This window comes from Chenopodium album, chromosome 8 (assembly GCF_948465745.1).
Source record: "Chenopodium album chromosome 8, dcCheAlbu1.1, whole genome shotgun sequence".
Taxonomy (NCBI): domain Eukaryota; kingdom Viridiplantae; phylum Streptophyta; class Magnoliopsida; order Caryophyllales; family Amaranthaceae; genus Chenopodium; species Chenopodium album.
The window spans coordinates 47,717,745-47,743,649 of record NC_137841.1 but is presented as its reverse complement, the minus strand read 5'-3'; the positions used below and the strand labels follow the sequence as shown (position 1 = coordinate 47,743,649).

At 37.7% G+C, this 25,905-nt stretch overlaps 1 protein-coding gene across 6 annotated transcripts; it reads left to right on the top strand.

Moving 5' to 3' along the window:
- Positions 1-764: 764 nt before the first annotated feature.
- On the top strand, positions 765-3,845 carry LOC145556097 (large ribosomal subunit protein uL13x-like). 6 transcript variants are annotated; one of them, XR_014091738.1, is made up of 5 exons: positions 765-1,205; positions 2,442-2,555; positions 2,661-2,748; positions 3,177-3,299; positions 3,489-3,845. XR_014091738.1 is itself a non-coding variant. In XM_081617768.1 (4 exons), exons 1-4 carry the CDS (start codon positions 1,132-1,134, stop codon positions 3,513-3,515), a joined length of 303 nt encoding a protein of 100 aa, XP_081473894.1. In that variant the 5' UTR covers positions 765-1,131; the 3' UTR covers positions 3,516-3,845. The 6 variants fall into 6 exon arrangements, 3 of the variants coding, with proteins under 3 accessions (XP_081473894.1, XP_081473895.1, XP_081473896.1); XR_014091737.1 differs by having other exon boundaries at positions 3,177-3,397; XR_014091739.1 differs by having other exon boundaries at positions 2,969-3,299.
- Positions 3,846-25,905: the final 22,060 nt, after the last annotated feature.

Here is a 25,905-nt window from a genome sequence, read left to right as displayed (position 1 = left end):
TGACATAATTAATTATATCTGTGTACCACGATTCTTCTTCTTCATCTTGAATCATCATCTTCTATAGCTTGAATATAAGCCGGTTTATGCCTTTTTTCTATCGTTAGTGGCATTTGCTCGATTTTCGTAGGAATCCTAACCATTGAGGCTAGTCTTGCCAAGGCATCAGCAAATTGATTTTCCTCTCTAGGTAGATATGTGTATTCAACATTTTCTAATTGATTAGTGAGAGTTTCCGAATAAGTTTTGTAAGGGGCTAGACTTTCGCTCCTTACTTTCCATCTCTTAGAAATCTGGTTGATGATCATTGAAGAGTCCCTGAATATACGTAATTTCTTCACTCCCAATGCCAACGTTGTTTCAAGCCTACCACGCATGCTTCCTATTCAGAAGCGTTGTTGGTAACTTCGAAATCTAGCTTTATGGAGATTTGAACACGCTCTTCTTTAGGTGATACTAGCACTAGTGGAAAAATTGTCATTCGTAACAGGCTATTCGTAACGGGCAAAGCTATGCCCGTTACATTAAATTTATCCGTAACGGTCAAAATAGGTGTTAGTTACAATATATAATATTCGTAACGGGCAAAATACTTCCCGTTACAAATATATAATATTCGTAACGGGAAAAATATTTCCCGTTACAAATACGATATTCGTAACGGGAAAAATATTTCCCGTTACAAATACGATATGTTATTCGTAATAGGCAAAAAGTGCCCGTCATAAATAATTTAGTCCAACTGATGGAGAGGAGCCTATAGCCCATTTACTACTCGTATTAGGGTTTCACTCTTTAGCCGTCAATTCTTGCCCTCCCCCCTCTTTATCTTCTCTCCTCTTTCATTTCCCTTCATTTGCAATCTTTTACTCACTCAATCTCTCTTTGTCGCCGTTACTCAATCTCCCTTTGTCGCCATCACCATTGTTTCTTATTTTTCTATCTAAATTCCTCAATTTTTTCATTGCTTTACTCTTAAATTAATTTTGTGATTTCATGGGTAATGGGTTTTGTGGGTTTGTGAGGGTGGTGTTCATGGCCAGATCTGGGTTTCTGGCTTCGTGGGTGTGAACTACGTCGTGGAATCTGGGTTCTTGGTTGTGGGATGGTTGTTGGGCACTATGCTTTACTATGGCAAAGTTACTCTTTAATGGCGCCTCTTCCTTCCCCAATCACTACTTGCCTTCCTCTACCAGCATATTCAGGTTATTTCAACCATTTTTTTTAACTAATTTTAGTCCGAATTTAACTATTTCTCAATTTTTAAAACATTTTGTAATTGTAAATATTTATGCATTTCTTTGCTTCTTTGTATGTTTTTGCATTTTTTTCTGGTAATTGAGGAATTATTTGCTTTGATAATGTTATGTTTGTCAATTATTGCATTTTTATGTGTTCTTAAGCACGGATTTTTGGCTTTTTTTTCATTGATTTTGGGATGTTGTGGTGTTTGAAATACTACCTGCTTTGGTCTAGACGTTTCTCACCTAAATTTAGGATATGCATGTTGGGTATTATGATTGTGTTATATGTTTCATTTTTTACTCAATTTCTTTGTTATCTTTTTATCTGAATTTTCTTCCTCTCAAAACCTGTCTTGAATTTTTGTGTTTGTTATTTTTGTGTTATTTCGTCTTTATTAAGTGAGTATTGGTTTTGATGCTTATTTTAGATTTTTGAATTTTTTCTTGATTTTTTGGAGTATCATGAACAAATTGTAAGATATTTTTTGCTGATGTTTTGTTTTATAACTCTTATTTTTAGTAGAAAAAAGCTAAACTTTATGTGAAAAAAGTAAGATATTTTCTAGTTGTGAATTGGGATTTTAAGTATTAAAATATGCTAGTTAATGTTCTTTCAATGTGTTAGTTTCAATTCATATTTGTTAATATATAGTTTTCATTTCTGGAAATATATAGTTTTCAATTGGTATTTTCTCCTTCGTTTCAATTCAAGTTTAAAAATATGCTTATTAATCTTGTTAATTTCAATTTATGTATTGTACATATATACTCTGTATCAGTTTTAAAAAAAAATTCAATATTACCAAGCAGTATGGATTATTCTCCTTCTTATAACTTGGGAATTTTCATTGCTTCTACTTACAAAGTTTTATCTTATTTTGTGATATAGGAATTATCCTTGCTTTTGATAATATCCAATTTAAAGTTATTCTCCAAGATTAACATTCATGTTTATCTCCTCTCACAAATTGCTCTTTTTGTTTTTGTGCCACATTATTAAAAAACTTTTATTACTTGAAAAATACAGAGTATAAGAAAGAGATTGAATTGTGAGATAAAGTATGGTTGGATCTTCTCGTAGATTAATACACGCTTATGGTTTTAGGGGTTCTGGTCTCCTTGTGATTAGAGTTTGATTTTTTGTTTAGTGATCATCGTTTGTGGTAAATGGTATTGATTGTGAAATTGCTTGTTTAGTATGATTCCTCACAAGACAAAGAGGGGAGTTGCATCATTGGCAAGGTTGAAGGTGTATGAGGGAGTTCCCCCATCTTATGACAAAATAAAGAGGGTTGTTCCCGACACTCTTAAGTGAGTTGGATCATTCTTAATTTTGTTGATTACAGTTTCAAATTTGATTTTTTTGTGACATTTTGCCTCTAAGTATTAACAGTGTCACATGTTGGTTTAATTCAGGGTGTTGAGGCTTCAAAAGGGTCACAAATACTGCTTTCTTGGCCGTGTATCAATGGAAGTCAGCTGGAACCACTACGACACCATCAGGGTACGCATATTTTTTATTAGCTTTTGTCATCGTTTATCTTTACTTATTTGCTTGTTTAACCTCATTTAAATTGTTTTTTTTTTTGCTCATGTTTAGTTACTTATCATGTTATAATTGTGGTGCTTTATTATACTTGGTTGTTACATAGATTTCAATTAGTTTCTATTGTGGACTACATTCATTAGTTTATAATAGTCCTATTACGATCTGAAAATTGTAGGTGTATGTTTGACTTTTACCGAGGCTCTCTAGGTTTGAATGAGTTTCCCCTTCAAGTACTTTCCTTAGCTTGATAAGAGCTGCCAGCTCTGGTTTGCATCTAGTGGTTTGACTTCATATGAAAAAGAAATTGTTTGCTGTACATCTGCTTGTGGCACTCGACTGGTTATGAATTCATCAGTTTTCAAAAGCCAAATCGTTTGAATCAGATAACCTCAGAGTCTTGAAGAATGCAGAGATACATCTAGGAAAAAGGCTTGAAGTGGAGCAATGAAGCAATGGTCTGGTAAAGGTGTCATTGAGTCATAACAAAATTGAGGAGATTCCAAGTGGTATGGCATCTTTGACCCCAGAATTTACTATGCTGATGCTCAATAATAATCCTCTAACAAAGATCCCTGAATCATTCTTTATGAACATGCGAGCCCAAGTAATAATCGATTTTATTTCGCGTTAATTGCTTGATATATGTTGTATGAATGATGGTTTTGAAGGTGGCTTTTTGATTGAATATTTGGTAGGTGGTAAAGTTTTGGAGACTACTATAAACAGGAGGACTATCAGTGGAGTTGGTAATAGATCAAGTAGGTCGACCAGATCGGAAGATGAAGTGTTTACTGATGCTGTCACAAAATTTGAGATCAAAGTTGCACTAACTTGAAAAATTGGTGGAAGATGTAAATGATTTAACATTAATTTAGTGGAAAATCATTTAAATCTCTTATTGCCATTGAGATTTTCTTTTGCTCTGTTTTTTTAGTTTTAGTTACTAGAGGATAATAAATGTAGTTTTTTTATTTTTATTATTGTATAAATATGAAGTACTATTTTTTATCTCAATTAATTAATAAAATAATTGTGCTATAATTATTATGCAAGCTAGCTAATCTAGCACAACATGTGCTGGATTTTTTTTTTAAAATTGGGGTAACACTATTTGTAACGGGCAAACATCATTCCCGTTACAAATAACCCTGTTTTCGTAACGGGCAGCCAGTTACGAATAACTGGTTATTTGTAACGGACATTTCAACTTACGAATAACAGGGTTATTTGTAACGGGCACTTGAAATGTCCGTTACTAATACCGGGTTATTCGTAACGGGCATTTCAATTGCCCGTTACGAATAACTTGTTATTCGTAACGGACACTGCCCGTTACAAATAACACTTGTTATCCGTAACGGTGGCATACGTAATGCCCGTTGCCCGTTACGGATAGGCCTTTTTTGCCCGTTACGGATAACTATTTTTCCACTAGTGTAGTAATAATCCAGATATCCCTTTTGGTTTGAGGCTCCATCGAAGTATAAGGTCCAAGTATCATTTTCTATGACAATCAAGTCTTCGTCTGGAAATTCATTCTCATGTATTGGCGTTGAATCTTCTATTGGAAAGTACGTCCGCTAGAAAATCTGAGACCACAGATCCTTTGATAGCTTTTTAAGGCATGAATCTTACATTGAACTGGGCTAAGTTGACTATCCATCTTGATATGCGCCCATTGATTGTAGATTTCTCGACTAAATACTTGAGTGGATCCATTCGGGAAACTACAAAGACTGTATGCACGAGCATGTAATGTCTTAACTTGGTTGTGGCCCACACCAATGCCAGGCACAATTTTTAAAGTGGTGTATAGCGTACTTCATACTCGAGCATCTTTTTACTTAAATAGTAGATTGTATTTTCTTTACCTTCTACTTCTTGTGCAAGCAGGACTCCCATTGTTTCTTTGGTGACTATTAAGTACAACCTAAGAGGTATTCCTGGAAGTGTTGGTGCTAATACGGGAAGATTTGCGAGATAGGCTTTGATCTTTTCAAAGGCTTTTTGTCACTCATCATCCCATATTACTGGTACATTCTTTTTAATCTTCTTGAATATTGGTTCACATATTGTTGTCAATTTTGATATGAACCTGCTTATGTATTGCAACCGGGCAATAAATCCTCGAATTTGCTTCTCGGTTTTGGGCGCTGGCATTGACATGATTGCCTTAATCTTGGTTGTGTCTATCTCTATTCCTCTAGAGCTTATGACATAACATAAAGCTTTCCTGAGGTGACTTTAAAAGCACACTTTCAACCTCATGTTGTATTTTCTTAGCCTTTCAAAGAATTTTCTCAAGGCTAATTGATGGTCTGGGCGATCTTTTGTCTTCACAATCATATCGTCCACATATACTTCAACTTCTTTGTGCATCATGTCATGGAGTAAGGCACTCGCTGCTCGTTGGTAAGTAGCACCCGTGTTTTTCAACCCGAATGGCATTACCGTGTAGCAGTAAGTACCCCATGGTGTTATGAAGGTTGTTTTCTCCATGTCTTCTTCATCCATGGGAATTTGATTGTATCCCGCGTATCCGTCCATGAACGAGAGGAGTGCATGATTCGCTGTATTATCTACCAAAATATCGATGTGTGGTAAAGGGAAGTCGTCCTTTGGACTTGCCTTATTTATATCTCGATAGTCGACACACATTCTTACCCTTCCATCCTTTTTCGGAACTAGGACGACGTTGGCCACCCATTCGGGGTATTTGGATACCCTGATAAAACCTACAGTTATTTGTTTTTGAACTTTTTCTTTTATTTTAAGAGCTACGTCAGGTTTCATTCGACGCAACTTTTTTTTTACAAGTTTCATTCCTGGAATTAGTGGTATGTTGTGTTGAGCTATTTCTCTATTAATGTCTGGCATATCTTCATATGACCAAGCAAATACATCAATAAATTCTTTAAGTAGATTGATTAAATTGGTTCTTTCTTTTCATCATGTGTTAATCCTATTTTAACTTCTCTTTTAATTGTTGAATCATTTGAGATATCAACTGTCTCAGTTTCCTCAATTATCGGTGTTTTCTTTTCAAGTGTTTCCATTGCTTTAATAATTTCTTTGTCATTTTCATTGTTAGTTAAGCAATGCTCGTCATCTTGGATTAAAGAAAAGCACAAGGAGTAAGAGGAAGAAGACATATTATTAAACTCAGAAATCATTACTTCGAACAGAGACTTGTCCTCAGGGACTTGATTGCTAACTATCCCAGGGGAAGAGATAGAAGAAGGGGGTGCTACAACTAAGGACTTAGATGACTCTATAGGAAAGGACTCTGACTTTGACTCTAACTCAGACGACTCTTCGAACTTCGGTCCTTGCCCTGTCGTTATGGAGATTCTCCTTCCACATGGAGTAGTCACCTTGACTGTCTTGCGCCATCGTTGTAGTGATCCTTATGCTGGAGTGATGAGCTTCGAGGGGTCAAAGTTTTCGCTTTGTATGACCGTTTGGATGAGCGGGGATTTATCCTCTATGTACCTCGGCTCATCTTTTTCTTCTTGAGGATAGGAGTTGGGATTTCATCTAGAAAATAGCAATGTAGGAAAATTTCGAATCCCGGTTGCCTTATGCCATTTACAAAAAACGGTTCGGGAAACTCGTGGCATGGATAGTCCTCTCCTTCTTTTATGAATTGTCCATTGAGAGTAAGACAATATTGATGCATTAGGATTGCTTTCTTTTGGATGCGAGCGTTCTTACGCGCCTTTGACTTTTCCTGGGCTTGAGATCTTCCCGAGTCGGTTCGAAACGAAGTCCGAAAGTGTCTAACTTAGGGAGGTCAGGTAATTCCAGCGAGTTTGCTATTCCTTTCTTCTTTCCTAGAGTCATTCCAGGAAAATGCCCTTGTTTCTTAAGAATAATGTTCATTGTCATATTAGAGTGGGGGTCGTGGTAGAGAGGGATCCTTTCATCTTCTTCGATTAAGGAGACCTCTTCATTAAAGCCCCACAAGTCTTCATCGTGCTCCACGTTAATGATTGGATTTTCTATAGCTTTAATACTCATGGGTGAAGCATCGATCGTAATAGGAATTCCTCCAACTATGACTTTTACCTGCTTGTGGAGCGATGAAGGGACGACCTTTAGGTCATGAAGCCAAGGGCGTCCCAACAGTAAGTTGAATGAAGCTTTGATATCTACCATTTGAAATGTAGTAGCGTGTTTTATCGCTCCTGACGTTATATTTATGGTAATCTTACCAAGAGCTTGACGACGAGTGTTATCATAAGCTCTTATTCCTTGTGTTGACGGGGTTAAGTCTTCATCCCTTATGCCTAGCATCCTCACAGTTCTGAGTGGACAAACATTAATTGTCGATCCATTGTTTACAAGAGTCATAAGGACGTTCATTCTCTTGCAAACTACTGTGAGGTTTAGTGCTTTATAATGCTTCTCACCTTCTACAGAAAAATCCTTGTCAAAAAAGGTGATTAAGTCAATTAGACTAGGGAGATCACTCATAAAGAAGTTAGCCAACCCCTCAGGAGTGGTGTCAGAATCTATATCTATCTTACCAAAGGCATTCGTCACTGCCATCCTATGTTCTCGAGATGTTGCTAGAAGCTTCCATACATTCATTTCAACCTTGAACTGTTTGACAATATCATTGTCTTCTATGATAGGTATGGGTTGTGTTGAGATTAGGGGTTGCGTTCTCCCAGATCATGTGACGACGTTTATAGATGAATATTCTTCATCCTAAAAATCGCTTATTGGATATATGACTGAAAGTGGAGGTTCTTCCATATCCTTAAGATAGACATCTTCATCATCGCTGTCCCAAACCCCATTGATGCTAATATCTTCTTCTTGTGGAATTTGGACTAGCTTCTTATCATCAATCATTTTCTAAATTAAATCCTTAAATTTAAAACAATTTTCAATTGTGTGACGCCCTGATTGATGTTATTGACAGTAGAACCTATCTATCCTCTTTAGCGATTCAAATGGTCTCGGTTCGAAAGGTTTGATCTTGCCACTCTCAGAGAGCATTTTGAACATTTTAGCGTAGGGAATCCCAATCGGAGTATAGAGTTTATTACTCATCTTGGGTCTTTCAATTACTTGTAAAGAGAAGGGTTAGTTTCTTCTTTGTGGCTGGAACCTTGTCACACTTTTTCTGAAGCTCCTCTAATTGTTTCTTCGCAACTTTGAGAGCTTCACGTAGTAAGCTTGATACCTCCCACATGGAAAATGTAAGCAACCGTACATCCTCTTTGCTTGCTGGTTCAGGAAAGTCATCCATGGCATCGAAAAAGATCTCCTCCTCTTCTTCGATAACATGAATTTCTTCAATAGGTTTAATGAGAAATGAGGGATCAACCTCATTTTCTTCATCAGAGATGGCCAAGGGATGAGCGAGAGGAGCATTGTCAATGCTCGACTTCTTACTGCTAGGAGGCAATGGCAGTTTGTTTTTATCAATTAAATCTTTGATAGCTTCCTTAAGCTTCCAACAATTTTCGGTAAGATGGCCCCTACCTTGGTGATATTTGCAATGTGCATTGGGATTCTAGTTAGCTGTCCTCTTCTCAACTAGTGGGTCCCCAAATGGTCCCATAGGAGTTATAAGACCTTTTGCATTTAGTCGGTCAAATGCGGTGTCATAACTCATACCTATAGGGGTAAAGTTCCTCTTAAATGGTTTCTTTTGTCCTTGATTATTCATAGCAAGGAATTCACTTAAATTAAAGGTGCTAACATTGTTTGAGTGGGTGGTTTTGGAAGAAGAAGGATTTTTGTTCTTCTTGTCTTTCTAGCCACTGTTGGAGTTACTCTCAGCAGCTTTCAACTTAGCCAGGTCGTCTTCAATATTAATTCCAATGTCATAGACGGCCTTGAAGGTATGGAGATTATTCTGGTATTTGAGATGCTTGGAGTACTTCTCTTGAAGGTTCTTGATGAACAACCTCACATATTCTTTCTCTCATGGTACTTCAATCATCTTAGCAGAGGTTTCTCTTTATTTGTTGAAAAAAGAAGTGAAACCTTCATTCTCCTTCTGCTTGAGAATTTCGAGTTCCCTATAGTTTGTTTCAACTTGAATGTCGCACTTGTACCTATCATAGAAAGCGTTTACTATGGACTCCCAAGTAGAGATTCTTTCTTTATCAAGAGAGAAGAACCGTTGTTGGCAAACGGTTTCAAGAGATAGAGAAAACAAAGAGGGAAACACCTTCTTGTCAATACCCTTGATCCTCATTATTGTTTCGAAAGCTCTTAGGTGAAAGTAAGGGTTGTCAGTCGCTTTGAATTTTGGGATGTCGTTGGCATTGAACTTCTGCGGAAGAAGATCCTTGTCCACCGAGACCCCTTGTGAGCTAATGCCTTGAAACTTGTAGTCACTAGAAAACTTGCTCAAACTTTCTTGCATGAGGTCCATCAGTTGTTGCTTCACAGGATCATCGATTTTGAGGGTTAAAACTTTCAACGCCTCAGTCACAGTAATAAATTGGTTCCTTTTTTGAGCGATTGGTTTGTCGAAAAGTTGAACTTGAATGATAAGGTTTTCTTTGATCAAACACCCTTCCTTTCTTGACCACGCGCTGTAAATTAAACCAATTTTGTTTTAATGACTTGACTCAAATTGACTTTGACTTTAGGGGATTTGAAAAAGATAAAAGCAAAATTAGGGTGAACATTAGGGTGCATATTTTCGGCAAAAATAAGGTGTATATTTTTAGGAATTAAATATAGGGTTCAATCAAGTGGTTTAATTGGAGGATTAATATCCGACTTACTCCCCTAAAAAAATGACGGAAAATACGCGCATACAAGACTCTCTTAGACATGGTCAAAGTGTGCATACATATTAGTGTGTGCTTTACATGGTGAGTGCAAGTGACATGCTTTGACTCTTGTGTAAGACCATGGGACTTAGTGCCTAAACTTGATTAAGGACATGACACGATATTATCAACAATAAAAATTAACCGAATTGATTAGCAAACTGTTCAATTAGACACAAAGTGATGACTCGAGCAATAAACCGTACTGTCGCCAAAACGACAGGACTAGTGCCTCTCTTTGTAGTGTAGCGCCAGACGACAGGACTGTCGCTAAGCGCTACACTCCACAGAGTGGCGCTGCAGTTTAAATCTTGACGCCATTACTGGAACGTTGATCTGGAACTGCTTTCGGTATTATTACTCTACAGGGTATGCCTAAAGTCATACTAAGTCAACTCTGATTAAATTATTAGCCTTTAAATACTCAAATTAATCAATTAATTAATTAGGTAAAGTTCTTTTAGTTATTAATCAGCTTATTTAGTCTTGACACAAGTCAAACAAATAGTTAGGAAAAATATATCGAGTATGCACAACAAATAATGCACAATTAGTCAAGTAGGCACAACATGACGCAATGAGTTTGCAACCTAACCATGGCTCTAGTTCTCTAAAGTTCGGGATATGGGTTAGTCAAAGAGGGTCCATGGTTAATTGTCCGGATGCACTGCGCGGAAGCCTAACCGTGAAGGGTTGGCGCGATTGGATGAGACACCACGAATTTAAACAAAAACTCGCTTCCATGGTTTGGTGAATTCAACATTCTCGGATGTACCCTTTGTTTCACAGAGCGTTTAATCAGGTAGATGGAGCATGAATTCCCAGAGGGTTATGTCCATATGTAGAACACATATGGGTTTCAGAAAAGTGAGAAAAACTCAATCAGGAAGTAGGTTCGAGCAAACAGTGCTAAAAACTAGTCAAAATTAGAACGCATATTTCTGGCTCGGTATTGGAAGAACTTGGCGAAAGGAAATACAAGCCAGCTCCACAATTTGGCTTTGGCACCTGGCGAAAGAAGCTGTTGCTTGGCGCCAAAGTTAAATAAGTGGCGCTAGAATTTATTTTTTGACGCTAGTTCCAACATGCCTCAGCAGCTTTCTGTGCTCGATAAAATTTTCCAGTTTCGCGCAGCATTATTTCGATCCTAGTTGTGAAAGATATTCCTCAAATTTCCTACATGTAAAAATCCTATGTTTTTAACTCACTACGGATGGTCTTTCCAATGAGATCTTTTTTATGCATATGACAATAATGTTAATCAAAATTACGCACATGAAATACTTAGAACTTTACGAGTCTCATCCACTCTTTCTAAATCATTGCCAAAATAAATTTCAGGAATTAAAATAAAAATCCTCCCCAGCAGAGTTGCCAAAAATTGTAGGGAATATTTCAAGTATTACCCCAAACTTAAACCCTAGTGTGATCATACACTAAAGTACGGTGGCGTCAGAAGGGAAGGAAGTTAGAGCAAAAGAGTTGCTAACAAGTTTTAGGATCTTGTAAACCGTTCGTAGGATGAAGGTTACACCCCTTAACGATCTAGGAGATCTTCAACTCCAATAGGTCTAGAACCATGACTTGTAGTTCGAGGATGAAGGTACAAATCCAACCTAAAAGAGATTGAACCTTCCCTAATAATAGGCCTCTACTTTATTCTGATCGTATTCATGTGCGCTTTATGACTAACATACAATCAATAGGTTTATCCCTAAACCTGTTTATCTATGTTGGTTGAATATTAATGTACAAATAAACTATTATTGGCGATCACTTGAATGATAATCACATTAACCCTAAACAAGATTATTAATTATCTTATTATGCGTGATTACACGTACAAATTCCCTTTAAACATGCATAAAAGGTGTGATCAAGCAATAACAATAAATCAAGCAACATGATAATAATCATAATAATAATAATGATAATAAAAATAACCATGTTAATGCAAAAAAATAGCAAGATCCTAGGCATGATACTAACAAGATTAATAACAAACCCTAGCATGTCACTAAACATCAAAGATTAAATATTTAGCCTTAACATGATACTAACATGATATTAGGAAGGAATATAGGAAGAATAAGAGGAATCATAATAAGCATATTTGATGTTATAACCTTTTCCCTAAACATAATACTAGGAATCATTGTTATCATTCAAAACATCAAGCATCCTAACATGATACTAGGAATCATAATAACAACCTAGACATGATTTCTATATCATAATATCCATAAAATCAATTAAAGCACTTACTTGGATGCCTCGTACCTCTTTCTAATAACAAAATATACGCATTAGTAACTTCAAGAAAAATAATAAATTAAATAATTGAAATAGAGATTTGGGACCAAACCCTCAGAAATTAAAACCTTTCACGTCTAGGGCGAAGGCAACTTCGAACTTGGCTAGGTGTTTCTTGATCTTGTGAATGCGGAATTTTGTAGAAAAAGCTAGAGAGAGAGAAGAATTCTTGAAAGCTAGAGAGAATGAGAATTGATGATATCTGATAATGGAAAACAGAGATTTTAGGAGGCTATTTATAGAGAAAATCAGCCGGACGGGTAGAAAAACAAATCAGAATTTCGACGAGAAAAAAACAGGCTAGTGCCAGACGCTGGACATTAGCGCCAGGTGCCAAGCATTAGCTCGAGGCGCTATTCCGTGTCGTCTGGCGCTAATCATTAATTTCACGTGTTTGTTTAATTCTGATAAAATTTAGCCGTACAGAAGGGCAAAATTGTATTTTCCTCAAAACACTCTTTTATTCCGAATAAAACTCTAAAAAGTCAACCAAAGTCAATTTATCAAAGCTAATTGAATTAGGAATGAAAAGAACCTTCTAGAAGAATCTAGAAAACTAAAATCAATTCAAATTTCATTAGGAATGATAAATCAATATTAGGCCCTCCTCTAGATCATTGGGCCGCATATAAAGATCAAACTGGGCCCAGTTTAGTAATTTTGTCATAACTTCCTCATTATTCATCGGAATTGAGCTTATAATATATCATTGGAAATCTCTTTTCAAGCTCCATCCAACTATACCATTATTGGATCCTTGCTAGGAACAAACCAAATAAGATTGGTTGTTTTCTTAAAATAGGTTTTCAAAAACAGAGATAAAGAAAAGAATTAAAAATATCCGCAACACTAGGCATTCCACATTTTCAGTTCATTCGATTATGATTCGACGCGAAAGGTACTCATCACTGGTTTTGGTTTTGGAGTGACACAAATGGGTGTCTACAGTACCCCATAGCGACATATGATATTTTCTCAATGAATTGAGCTACATGTTTTGCCGTTAACTTAGCATACGAGGCAGCTTCGACCCATTTGGTGAAATAGTCGATTGCTCCGAGGATGAATTCATGTCCCCCTTGTCCTGGTGGCGTTATCTTTCCAATGATGTCGATACCCCAAGGAGAGAAAGGCCATGGAGAAGTATATGTGTAGAGAAGCGAAGGTAAAACATGCTGTAAATTTGCATAGACTTGACATTTCATACATTTCTTGACGTATTCGTTACAATCTCTCTCCATGGTAGTCCAATAATAACCTTGTCGTTGAATCTTCTAGACTAACATCTTAGCATTCATATGCGTTCCACATATGCCTGCATGAATATTTTCCATGGTTTTGTGTTCTTCTTTCTTGGCTATGCATAAGAGATTTCTCCCTAGTGCAGTCCTCTTGTGGAGTTCTCCCCTGATAATCACCTACTGTGAGGCTAAGAGCCTCAAAGCACGGCGTGCCCTTTTATCAATTTTAGGAGGGTATTCTCCTTTTGTCACGTAGTTAAGGATATCTGTATACCATGGCTCTTCATCTTCTTCTTGTGATTCTTTTTCATTAACAAGAGCATGAACATAAGCTGACTCATATCTTCTTTCTATAGTTAATGGAATTCTGATTGTGTTTGTTGGAATTCGCACCATTGATGCTAATTTAACAGTGCGTTGGCAAACTGGTTTTCTTCTCTAGGCAAGTACGTATATTCCACTACATGTAGTTGCTCCGTGGGAGTTTCCAGATGAGCTTGATACGTAGCGAGACTTTAACTTCTCACCTTCCATCTCCTGGAGATCTGGTTAATGATTAGTGATGAATCACCGTAGATTCTGAGCTTCTTAATTCCCAAGGTCACAGCTGTTTGTAATCCCAAAATTCTTGCCTCATACTCTGCGGCATTGTTGGTGACATCAAAGTCGAACTTCATGGAAATGGGAATATGCTCTTCATTAGGTGATACGAGCAAGACTCCTACACCACAACCTTTTTGGTTTCAAGCTCCGTTAAAGTAGAGCACCAGCTATCATCTTCGGTCATGAGTAAGTCTTCGTCAGGGAAATCGTACTCATCTTCTTCTTTCACAACTTCTTCTAGCGGAAAATCTGCTAAAAAGTCAGAAACTGCAGAACCTTTGATGCCTTTTTGTGGTACAAATTTCAAGTCAAACTGAGCAAGGTTGACTATCCACCTTGATAATCTGCCATTGAGTGTTGCTTTTTCAAACAAGTACTTGAGAGGATCCATCTTGGACACGACATGCACTCTATGACTGAGCATGTAATGTCTTAGTTTTTGTGCGGCCCACACAAGTGCGAGGCACAACTTTTTGAGCGGTGTGTATCGTGTCTCATATCCTTGAAGCGTCTTGCTCAAATAGTAAATTGCATTCTCCTTGCTTTCGATCTCTTATGCTATAATTTCCCCCATCGTTTCTCTTGTGACCGTAAGGTTGAGTCGAAGAGGAAAGTAAGGCATTGCTGGCGCTAGCACGGTTGGGTTTGCTAGGTACTCTTTGATTTTGTCGTAATATTTTTGGCAATCATCATCCCATGTGACTGGGACATTTTTCTTAAGATTTTTTAATATAGATTCACATATCGCCTTGAGTTTTGATATGAACCTACTTATATATTGCATCCTTCTAATGAAGCCTCAAATTTCTTTCTCATTCTTGGGTGGTGGCATGGCCATTATTGCTTTGACTTTTGTGGGATCTATTTCAATCCCTCGAGAACTGATCACAAATCCAAATAGTTTGCCTAACGTGACTCCAAATGCACACTTTGCTGGATTTAATCTCATGTTGTACTTGCGGAGTCTTTCAAAGAACTTGCGAAGTGCAATGATGTGTCCTGAGCGATCTTTAGACTTGACGATCATATCATCAACATAGACATCCACCTCTTTGTGCATCATATCATGTAACAATGTTGTGGCTGCTCTTTGGTAGGTGGCACCCGCGTTTTTCAACCCGAATGGCAATACCGTATAGCAATATGTACCCCATTGTGTGATGAATGTGGTTTTCTCCATATCTTCTTCGTCCATGAATACTTGATTATATCCGGCGTAGCCGTCCATGAACGATAAGAGTGCATTGTTTGCTATGTTATCGACCAGAATATCAATGTGAGGTAGAGGGAACCCATCTTTCGGGCTTGCCTTATTGAGGTCCCTGTAATCAACACACATTCTAACCCTTCCATCCTTCTTTGTAACAAGAGCCACATTTGCTATCCATTCTGGATACTTAGATACTTTGATGAAATCTGCAGCCAATTGCTTTCTGATTTCTTTCATGATTTTGAGAGCCACATCCAGTTTCATATGGCGCAACTTTTGTTTGACAGGCTTCATACATGGAATGAGCGCTATTAGATGCTGAGCTATATCCCTTTCAATTACTGGCATATCTTGGTATGACCAAGCAAATACATCAAAAAATTCACTAAGCAAGTTATTTAGCTCTTTGCGTTTGTCTTGACTTAATGTTAATCCAATTTTTATTTCTTTGATAGTGGTATCATTAGAAATATTAACTGTTTCTGTATCTTCGATAATTGCTGTTTTATTTTCGTGTTCTTCCATTGCTTTTATTATTTCTTTGTCATTTTTACCTGCTTAGGTAAGTAGTGAAGCCTTCATTCTCCTTCTGTTTGAGAATGGAGAGTTCACGTTCAGAAGTCTTGGTTTGGATGTTACACTTGTAACGATTCCTGAAGCTTTCAGTAACGCCCTCCCAGGTCGCAACATGTTTGGATTTCAGAAAGTAGAACCATTGTTGACTGGCATGCTCCAAGGAAAGAGGAAACACAGTAGTGTAGGGAATAATTTCAAGCGTTAAACCCCTAGCTTGAACCCCACTGTGATCATACACTAAAGTACGGTGGCGTCCAAAAGGGAAGAAGATAGAGCAAAAGAGTCGTCAACAAGTTTTAGGAACATGTAAACCGTTCATAGGATGAAGGTTACACCCCTTAACCATCCAAGATATCGTCAACTCCATAAGGTCTTGAACCAAATAAAGGTTCGGGGATGAAGGTACAAATCCAACCTAAAAGAGATTGAAACTGCCCTTATAATAGGCCTCTACTTTATTCTGATCGTATTCATGTGCGCTTTTTAATTAACATGCAATCATTAGGATTAACCTAAACCTGTTTAATCTATGTTAGTTGAATTTAATGCACAAATTAACTATTATTGGCGATCACTTGAATTATAATCATATTAACCCTAACAAGATTATTAATTATCTTATTAAGCGTGATTACAAGTACCAAATTCCCTTTAAACATTCATAAAAGGTGTGATCAAGCAATAACAAATAAATATAATCAAGCAACAAAATAATAATCAATGTCATGACAATAAAATTATAATCATAATAATAATCATCATCAAAATAATAATAATAATAATAATAATAATAATAATAATAATAATAATAATAATAATAATAATAATAATAATAATAATAATAATAATATTCATAATAATCATAAATCATAAAATTATAATCATAATCATGTTCATGTTAATATTAAATCATAATAAAAATAGCAAGATCCTAGGCATGATACTGACAAGATTAATAACAAACCCTAGCATGTCACTAAGCAATAAAAATCAAATCTTTAACCCTAACATGATACTAAAAATCATAAATATTAGGAAGAACATAGGAAGCATCGTAACAATCATATTTAATATTAAAAATACCCTAGACATGATACTAGGAATATCATAACAACAATGTAAACATAATTTCTACATCACAGTATCAATCAAAACCAATAAAGTACTTACTTTGATGCTTCGTACCTCTTTCTAATAACAAAATACACACGTTAGTAACTTCAAGGAAAATAATAAACAAAACAATCAAATTAAATAATTGAAATAGAGATTTAGGACCAAGCCCTCAGAAATTAAACCTTTCACGTCTAGGGCAAAGGCAACTTCGAATATGGCTAGGTATTTCTAGATCTTGCGAATGCGGAATTTTGTATGCGAAAACAAAGTTTAGAGAAAGAAAGATGAATGATTGAGAGCATGAGAGAATTAATGGAATGAAAACTGATTGTAGATGAGAACTCGTGAATGATGAGAATTGGTGAATGAAAACGGAGTTTTTAATACGTTATTTATAGAGAAAATTAGCCAAAAATATAAAATAAACAAAACAGAGTCTGACAAACAAAAAACAGAGTTGGCGCAAACCCTGGCTAACTAGCGCTAGGCACCAACACTGGCGCCAGGCGCCAGGCCTGGTTCCAGGTGCCAAAGCCTGGGGTCAGGCGTCAAGCCTGGTTTTAACGCGTTTTTGAACATCAGATAAATTTGCCGTACTAGAGGATAAAATCATATAATTTCCTCGAAAATGCTATTTGATTTTAATTAAAACTTTGAAAAGTCAACAAGTCAATTTATCAATTAATTGAATTAGGAATGAAAAGAACCTTCTAGAAGATTCTAGAAGACTAAAACCATTCCTAATTGCATTAGGAATGATAAATCATATTAGGCCCTCCCCAAGATCATTGGGCCGTATATAAGGCTCAAATCGGGCCCAGTTTAGTAAATTGGCCATAACTTCCTCAATATTCATCGGAATTGGGCTTATAATATATCGTTGGAAAGCTCTTGTCAAGCCCCATCCAACTACACTATTATTGGACCCATATCATGGACCAATCAAACTAGATTGGCTGTTTTCTAAAAATAAGTTTTCAAAAACAGAGAGAAGAGAAAAGAAATTAAAACTTTTCGCAACACTAGACTTTCCACACTTTCACTTCATTCGATTATGATTCGACGTGAAAGGTACTCATCACTGGGTTTGGTTTTGGGGAGATACAAATGGGTGTCTACAAGTAGGGAAGAGTGTCACATCTACTCCGTTAAGAGCCAAGGTCGCAGAAAAGGCCTTCAAGTGGAAAAGCGGATTATTAGTAGGCTTGAACTTGAGAATCTCATGATGTTTGTTCCTTACGGACAAAGAGGTGACAGGTTGCTCCACATAAGTGAACTCTTCAGAGATCTTACTCATATGTTCCTTAATCTTGTCCATTGCAGCGGCATTGACATTGTTTTGATTGTCTTGCTCTACCGTGTTCACTCAAGTGGTGAGTGTTTGCATCATGTTGGACAACATTTCAATTGTCTTGTTAATGTTCTCGATATCTTCCTTAGTAGCCATTGGTTGAAAGTAGGTCGGAGATGGATCTTGTGGAGATGATTGTGGTGGTTTCCTTGTACCCCTCTTTGGTATAAGAGGTTATTGTGGTATTGACTTGAACCGTAACAATCTACCCCTGCTTCTTGACCAAGTGCTGTGACACCGAAATAAAAACAGCTTTAATGACCAAACTTAACCTTAACCCATCCGGAAATAAAAAAAAAAATTATTTTGAAATTTAAAATTCTCTTTATTTTTTTAAAAAAAATATATATGGGAGGATACCATCCGACTTACTCCGGAAAAAGAAAATGACACAAAAAAAAACGATACAAGACTACTCTAAAATACATCATGAAATGGTGCACGGCTAATGGAAAAAGTGTGTGAACACGACATGTGAGTTATTAAGTGAAGGTTATGGACACGTGTTATGACCGTACAGCTAGACAAGACACTAACCCAGACATACGAACCACATTAGCATGCATGAAGACAAAAAAAAATGCTGACTGGACAAACCTCTTGGGCACCGTTTCACAGTGCTGACTGTCGTGACACCGATAGACAGGGAAATGCACCGTGCCACGGCATTGCACACCGTGGCACTGCAGACCTGTCGTGACACGGTGCGCATTTCTAGGCCTAAATTTATGTAATTTCCAAATTTTAATCAATTTTAGTCCGTACTAATTACTATGTGGAAATAAAAACCCTCGGTCATGGGTTAAACAAAAGGAGCAAACACATGAGGGTTAGCAGCAAACAAACCTTGTAGCATTTAGTCACGATGATGTAAAAAAAGAGTTCGCAACCAAAGATCAAGATCTATGTTCAACTATTGGTCAAGCTTTGGGTGTCAAAAAGGTACCATGTTTAAGAGTTTGGACGCGTTAGCAAGGCAGCCTCCCTTGAGCGTGTATGCCAACGGGCGACTCCGCGAGTTCGTGATGAAATCGAACTCGACTCCATGGTTTAGGTGGATTTAATAACTCGAATGAACCCTTATTGCCATGAGCGTTTTTGGGTTGATAGAGCTTAGATCCCCCGGGGTTAAGACGCATGTAGAACACACACTTTTTTATTTAGAAAAATTGAAGGAAGTTGACTGTGAGAAGAGAAAACAAGCGACCGGACTAATTTTAGGACTGCCGTGACACGGCAGATAGCACCGTGCCACGGTGCAGCCCATCGTCAGACGCTGAACTGCACCGTGACACGGCAGATTCTGCTGTGGTACGGCAGTTAGAAGGTCTGACTTGTGCCCTTTTTTCCTTCGTACGCAATCAAGTTATTCAATTTTCCTACGGGACAGACCAAAATGCAACGTTAAAACGTCTATGCTTATGCAAAATTGCCAAATTAATCACAGGAATATTTTTCAAGAATCTTTCAAGTCTCATCCACTCATCTTAATTAAATATTGATCACTCAAATCGATAAATAACCAAGAATCCTCTCCAGTGGAGTCGCCAAATTGTAGGCGTCGTTCGAAGTGCGCCTACGTTAAAGCATGTTGTGAATATTCTTGGCACTCATAGGAAGTGAGAATTGATATAATACGATTAGGGACAACGAAAGTAGGGAGCCGCCAACAAGTTTTTAAGGAACTCGTAAACCGTTCACGGATCATAAAAAGGAAACCACAATAAGGGAAAACGATAGGCAACAACGATTGATCCGTGAAGGTTACAACCCATTCATAATCCATGAGATTACTAACTCCATATGGTTCGGAATCACGAAAGGAGGATCGAGGATGATGGTACGAAGTGAGTCATGGAGTCACATTCGCCCGCATTGGCCTCTACACAATTCTTATAATGAAAAGCATTCCTACGATCTCAAAGGCATACAAACAGATATTCAATTTACTCCAAAGTATTATTATGCTAAATTGGTTTAATAGTAATGCAACACATAATTCTAAATTATTAGTGATCACTTGATTAAATAACAAGATTAAAAAGGTACCTAAGCCGGTTTGTCCAAATTATCTTATTAGGCATGATTTTCAATTACATATTTCCTTTAAACATGCAATATGGTGATAAAAATAAAATAGAATAAAAATCAATATTGGAAGCAATTTAACAATAAATCCAACAATATAAAATCGTTAGAAAAATAATAGAAATAAAAGGAACATAATTCTTACTTTGATTCTGTTTGCTTGCAACTATAAAATAATAAACGAGTTAGTAACTTCAAGGAAATAATAATAAAAGAATAATTAAATTAAATTAAAATAAATAGATTTGAATTGGGGCCAAACCCACAAACAGTTCTAACCTTCACGCCTTAGCTTAAGGATAGAACCACGGGTAAAGTATGGACTCCTTGGAGTGCTTGAAGAAGGAATTTTGAAAGAAGAAGGTTAGGCTAGTGTTTAGGCTAGAGCATAGAGGAGAGAAAAATAAAGAATTAATTGATGCCCCGTACATCAGAAATGAAGGGGTATTATAAGAAAAAATGTTATGAGGGAACACACGTGTAGACACCTAAAAATGTCTCCCCAAAACCAAATCCGATGATGAACAACCTTTCACCGCCACTATTGGTTGGGTTTAGTATTTAATCCCGAGAGTGCTTAAAAAATAGTATTTGATTAAATTCATATTTTTGAACAGTCCCTGGATTAGTCTTGATGTTTGGTAAAAACATAGTTTTAATTTCAGCCAAAACTTATTATTTAATTTTAGCCCGAACCTTTTTTTATTTTATTGTTTTATTATTTTTTTTTGGCCCAAACCTTTTATTTATTTTTATTTAATTATTTTCTTATTTTAGCCCAAATAATAATAAGTTAGAAAAGGCCCGAAATTATCAATCGGCACTTAAAATGCCGAATGCAATTAGGGTTAAAAATGTATTTAGACGGAAAAACATGCTGGAAATTCCCGCGCCACGGCTGGTACCCACCGTGTCACGGGAATACTTCCCGTCTGACGGTGGGATTTTCCGTGACACGGGAAGTCTGCCGTGACACGTGATATTCCGTGTCTTTTCTGCGTAAACCCTTAACGCGTTTTCTTTCCCGTTTTCAGAAAATTTCTCGCGTCACACCAAAAATGTACCGTGTCACGGGAAAGTGTGTCGTCTGACGGTGGGACTTCCCGTGTCACGGTACAGTTTGTCGTGTCACGGGATACTTTTTTAGGGTTTTTATCATTTTAGGGTTCCGTGTGCTCGCTCAGCACATTTTCCCTATAAATACCCCCTCATTTCTGATGTACGGGGCACCGAGTAATTCTCTGATTTATTTTTCTCTCTTCTATGCTTTAGCCTAAACACTAGCCTACCCTTTTCTACTTCAAAATTCCTTCTTCAAGTACTCAAAGGAGTCCATACTTTACTCGTGGTTCTATCCTTAAGCCAAGGCGTGAAAGGTAGAACTGTTTGAGGGTTTTGCCTCAAATCAACTCTACTTCATTTAATTTAATTTAATCATCGTTTTATTATTTCCTTGAAGTTACTAACTCGTTTATTATTTTGTAGTTGCAAACAAACAGAATCAAAGTAAGAATCATGTTCCTTTTATTTCTATTATTTTTCTAACAATTTTATGTTGTTGGAATTGTGATTAAATTGTTTCCAATGTTAATGTCTATTCTATTATATTTATTATCACCATATTGCATATTAAAGGGAATATGTAATTGAAAATCACGCCTAATAAGATAATTTGGACAACCGGTTTAGGATCCTTTTTAATCTTGTTGTTAATTAAAGTGATCACCAATATTTTAGAATTATGTGTGCATTAATATTCAACCAATTTAGTTAAATAATAGTTTGGAGCGAATTGAATATTTTGTTTGTATGCCTTTGAGATCACAGGAATGCTTTACAATATAAGAATCGAGTAGAGGCCGATACGGGCGAATGTGACTTCATGACTCACTTCGTACCATCATCCCCGATCCTCCTTTCGTGGTTCCGAACCATATGGAGTTAGTAATATCATGGATTATGAATGGGGTGTAACCTTCACGGGTCAATCGTTGTTGCCTATCATTGTCCCTTATCGCGGTTGCCTTTTTATGATCCGTGAACGGTTTACAAGTTCCTTAAAAACTTGTTGGCGGCTCCCTACTTTATTTGTCCCTAATCGTTTTCCCTAATCGTAATGTCAATTCCTACTTCCAATGAGTGCCAAGCATATTCACATATGCTTTTAACGTATGCGCACTTCGAACGACGCCTACAATTTGGCGACTCCACTGGGGAGGATTCTTGATTATTTATCAATTTGAGTGATCGGTATTTAATTAAGATGAGTGGATGAGACTTAAAAGATTCTTGAAAAAATATTCCTGTGATTAATTTGACATTTTTGCATCTGCGTAGACGTTTTAACGTCGCATTCGGGTCTGTCCCGTAGGAAAAATTGGATAACTTGGTTGCGCGCGAAGGAAAACAGAGCACCAGTCAGATCTTCTGACTGCCGTGCCACGACAAAATCTGCCGTGTCACGGTAGTCCTTAAATCAGTCCGGTGGCTTATTTTCTTTCCTCACAGTCGACTTCCTTCGATATTTCTGAAAAAACGTATGTGTTCTACATGCGTCTTAGCCCCGGGGGATTTAAGCTCTATCGACCCAAAAACGCTCAGGGCAATAAGGGTTCATCCGAGTTATTAAATCCACCCAAACCATGGAGTCAAGTTCGATTTCATCACGAACTCGCGGAGCCGCCCGTTGGCATACACTCTCAAGGGAGGCTGCCTTGCTAACGCGTCCAAACACTTAACCATGGTACCCTTTTGACACCCAAAGCTTGACCAATAGTTGAACATAGATCTTGACTCTAGGTTGCGAACTTTTTTACATCATAGTGCCTAAATGCTATGTGGTTGTTTGGTGGTAACCTTCATGTGTTTGCTCTTTTGTTTAACCCATGACCGAGGATTTTTATTCTCACATAGTAATTAGTACGGACCTAAAATCGGTTAAAATATGGAAAAATCATAAACTGACCTGGAGCTGCGCACCGTGTCACGACATGTTCTGTCGTGCCACGGTAAACAGTGCCGTGACACGGGGCTTTCTACCGTCTGCCAGTAGACTGCACCGTGTCATGACAGTCTGCACCGTGACACGGTGCCCAGGAAAGTGTTCTGTTAGTCTTTTTTCGATTTTTGTGCTAACGCTGTGTCCAGTTTTGTGTCATATCTAGCTATACGGTTAAAACACGTGTCTATAACCTCACTTAATCACTCACATATCGTGTTCACACACTTTTTTCTTTAAGTCGTGCACCACTTTTTGACCGTATTTTAGGGAAGTCTTGTTTTTGTGTCGTTTTTTTTTCGGAGTAAGTCGGATGGTATCCTCCCATTTTTTTTTAAAAGAAAAAAATAAACAAGTAGAATTTCAAAATTATAGATTTTTAATGAAAAAAAAGTTTTTCTTTTATTCCTTTTTTTCTTTTTAATCCGGATGGGTTAAGGTTAAGTATGGTCATTAAAAGTGTGTTTGTTTCGGTGTCACAGCACTTGGTCAAGAAGCAGGGGTAGATTGTTACGGTTTGAGTCCATACCTCAACAACCTCTTATACCAAAGAGGGTTACAAGGAAACCACCTCAATCATCTCCACAAGATCCATCTCCAGTCTACTTTCAACAAATGGCCACTAAGGAAGACATCGAGAACCTCAACAGGACAATTGAAAGATTGTCTGACATGATGCAGACACTCACCACTAGAGTCAGCACTGTAGAACAAGACAATCAAAATAATGTCACTACTGCTGCAATGGACAAGATTAAGGAACAGATGAGCAAGATTTCTGAAGAGTTCACTTATGTGGAACAGCCTGTCACCTCTTCGTCCATAAGAGACAAACTTCCTAAGAAGTTTTCCACTGCTGGCATTCCCAAATTCAAGCCTACTGATAATCCGCTTTTCCATTTGAAGGCTTTTTCTACAACTATGGCTCTTAAGGGAGTAGATGTGACACTCTTCCCTACAGTATTCCCTCTTTCCTTAGAGCATACCTGTCAACAGTGGTTCTATTCTTTACAATCCAAACATGTCGCGACCTGGGTGGATGTTGCTGAAAGCTTTATGAATCGTTACAAGTGTAACATCCAGGCGAAGACTTCTGAACGTGAACTCTCCATTCTGAAACAGAAAGAGAATGAAGGCTTCACCACTTACTTAAGCAGGTGGAGGGAAACTGCTGCGCTCCTGGTGGATCCCCCCAAGGTGAAAGAAATGGTTCGCTTGTTCATTTCCAATCTGACTCATAAGTACTAGCAACACTTGAAGTTTCTGCCTCTAAGTACCTTTGAAGCTGTATACGATATTGGAATCAATATCGAGGATGAACTAATGAAGTCTGTTGGTAGCAACAATAATAACAACACTTGGAAAAACAAGAAGAACGACACTCCTTCTTCTTCGTCTTCTAAGCCCAATAATGCTACCAACAATATCAATATCAATTACGTGCTGGCCCTTAATGCTCCTCCTCAAAGATTCCAAAGGAAAAGGAGGGTTTACACGCCTTTGGGAATGACTTATGATGCAGCTTATGACCGTTTGCATGGTCAAGGACTGATTATGCCAATCGGACCATTTCAAAAACCTCGGCCAGAGAATATGACCGCTAGCTATGACCCCAATGCTTATTGCAAGTTTCATCAAGGCAAGGGTCATAACACTGAGAAGTGTTGGAGGCTGAAGGATGCAATCCAAGACCTGATCGATGCTAATCAACTTCCTGTCCCTCCAGGGGGGAAGAAGCCTAACATTCAAACAGGTCCTCTTTCTAATGCTTTGGCTATTATGGGAGATGAAGTCTCCTTTGATCCGTCGATACTCATTCAACTTGTGAATGAACCTCTACCGGAAGTTGTATTTATCTCAAGTACTGAAGAAGGAATGGGATTTGGGATAGTGATGATGAAGACATCTATCTCAAGGATATAGCCTGTTCATCTCTTGGCACAAGTGAAGATGTTTAGGGGGGACTTTGAGGTCAAGGTTCTCACCAGAAGTGGACGGTTGCAACAACCTAATCCACCTCCACCACAATCACATCCGATAGTTGATCCCATCGACCCTGTGAACAGCGATGTTGTCAAACAACTGCAAAAGACTAAGGTGGAGATGAATGTATGGAAGCTTTTGGCCACTTCCCACGAGCATCGATAGGTTGTGATGAATGCTCTGGTGAAGATAGGAGTTGATGATGACATGACTCCTAAAGGACTGGTCAACTTTATCACTACTGAATTGCCAAGTACTAGCAATCTGATTTCATTTTCTGATAAGGATCTGCCCCCGGAAGGGGACCAACATAATAAGGCCTTACACCTCACTGTGGTGTGTAGGCAAATGAATGTTCCTATGAGCCTTGTTGATAATGGCTCTGCAATCAATGTGTGCCCACTCAGTACTGCAAAGAAGTTGGGCATAAATAATGAAGAACTGACTCCCTCCACTCAAGGGATTCGCGCTTATGATAATACTCGTCGTTAAGCCGTGGGTACTATCATACTGAATATAACTACTGGGGCCATTGAACGTCGCACCAAATTTCAGGTGGTGGACATTAAGGCCTCTTTCAATCTGTTGTTAGGACGCCCTTGGCTTCATGAGCTAAAAGAGATTCCATCATCGCTGCACCAGAAAGTGAAAGCCATAGTTGGAGGGGTTCCGATAACTATTGATGCTTCTCCTATGCGCATTCAAGTTATTGATACTCCTATCGTCCATGTTGAACATGACGAAGAAGATGAAGATCTTTCGGGGTTTTCACTTGATGATGTTCTCGTGATTGAAGAGGAGGAAAACTGCCATCTCGACTTCGATCCCTA

Bases quoted from the DNA above. Each gene is read 5' to 3' on its own strand.
- LOC145556097 (XM_081617768.1), top strand. From the start codon at position 1,132: ATGGCAAAGTTACTCTTTAATGGCGCCTCTTCCTTCCCCAATCACTAC. The intron at 1,206-2,441 runs GTTATTTCAACC...TTGCTTGTTTAG, and splicing joins TCCTCTACCAGCATATTCAG to TATGATTCCTCACAAGACAA. The intron at 2,556-2,660 runs GTGAGTTGGATC...GGTTTAATTCAG, and splicing joins GTTGTTCCCGACACTCTTAA to GGTGTTGAGGCTTCAAAAGG.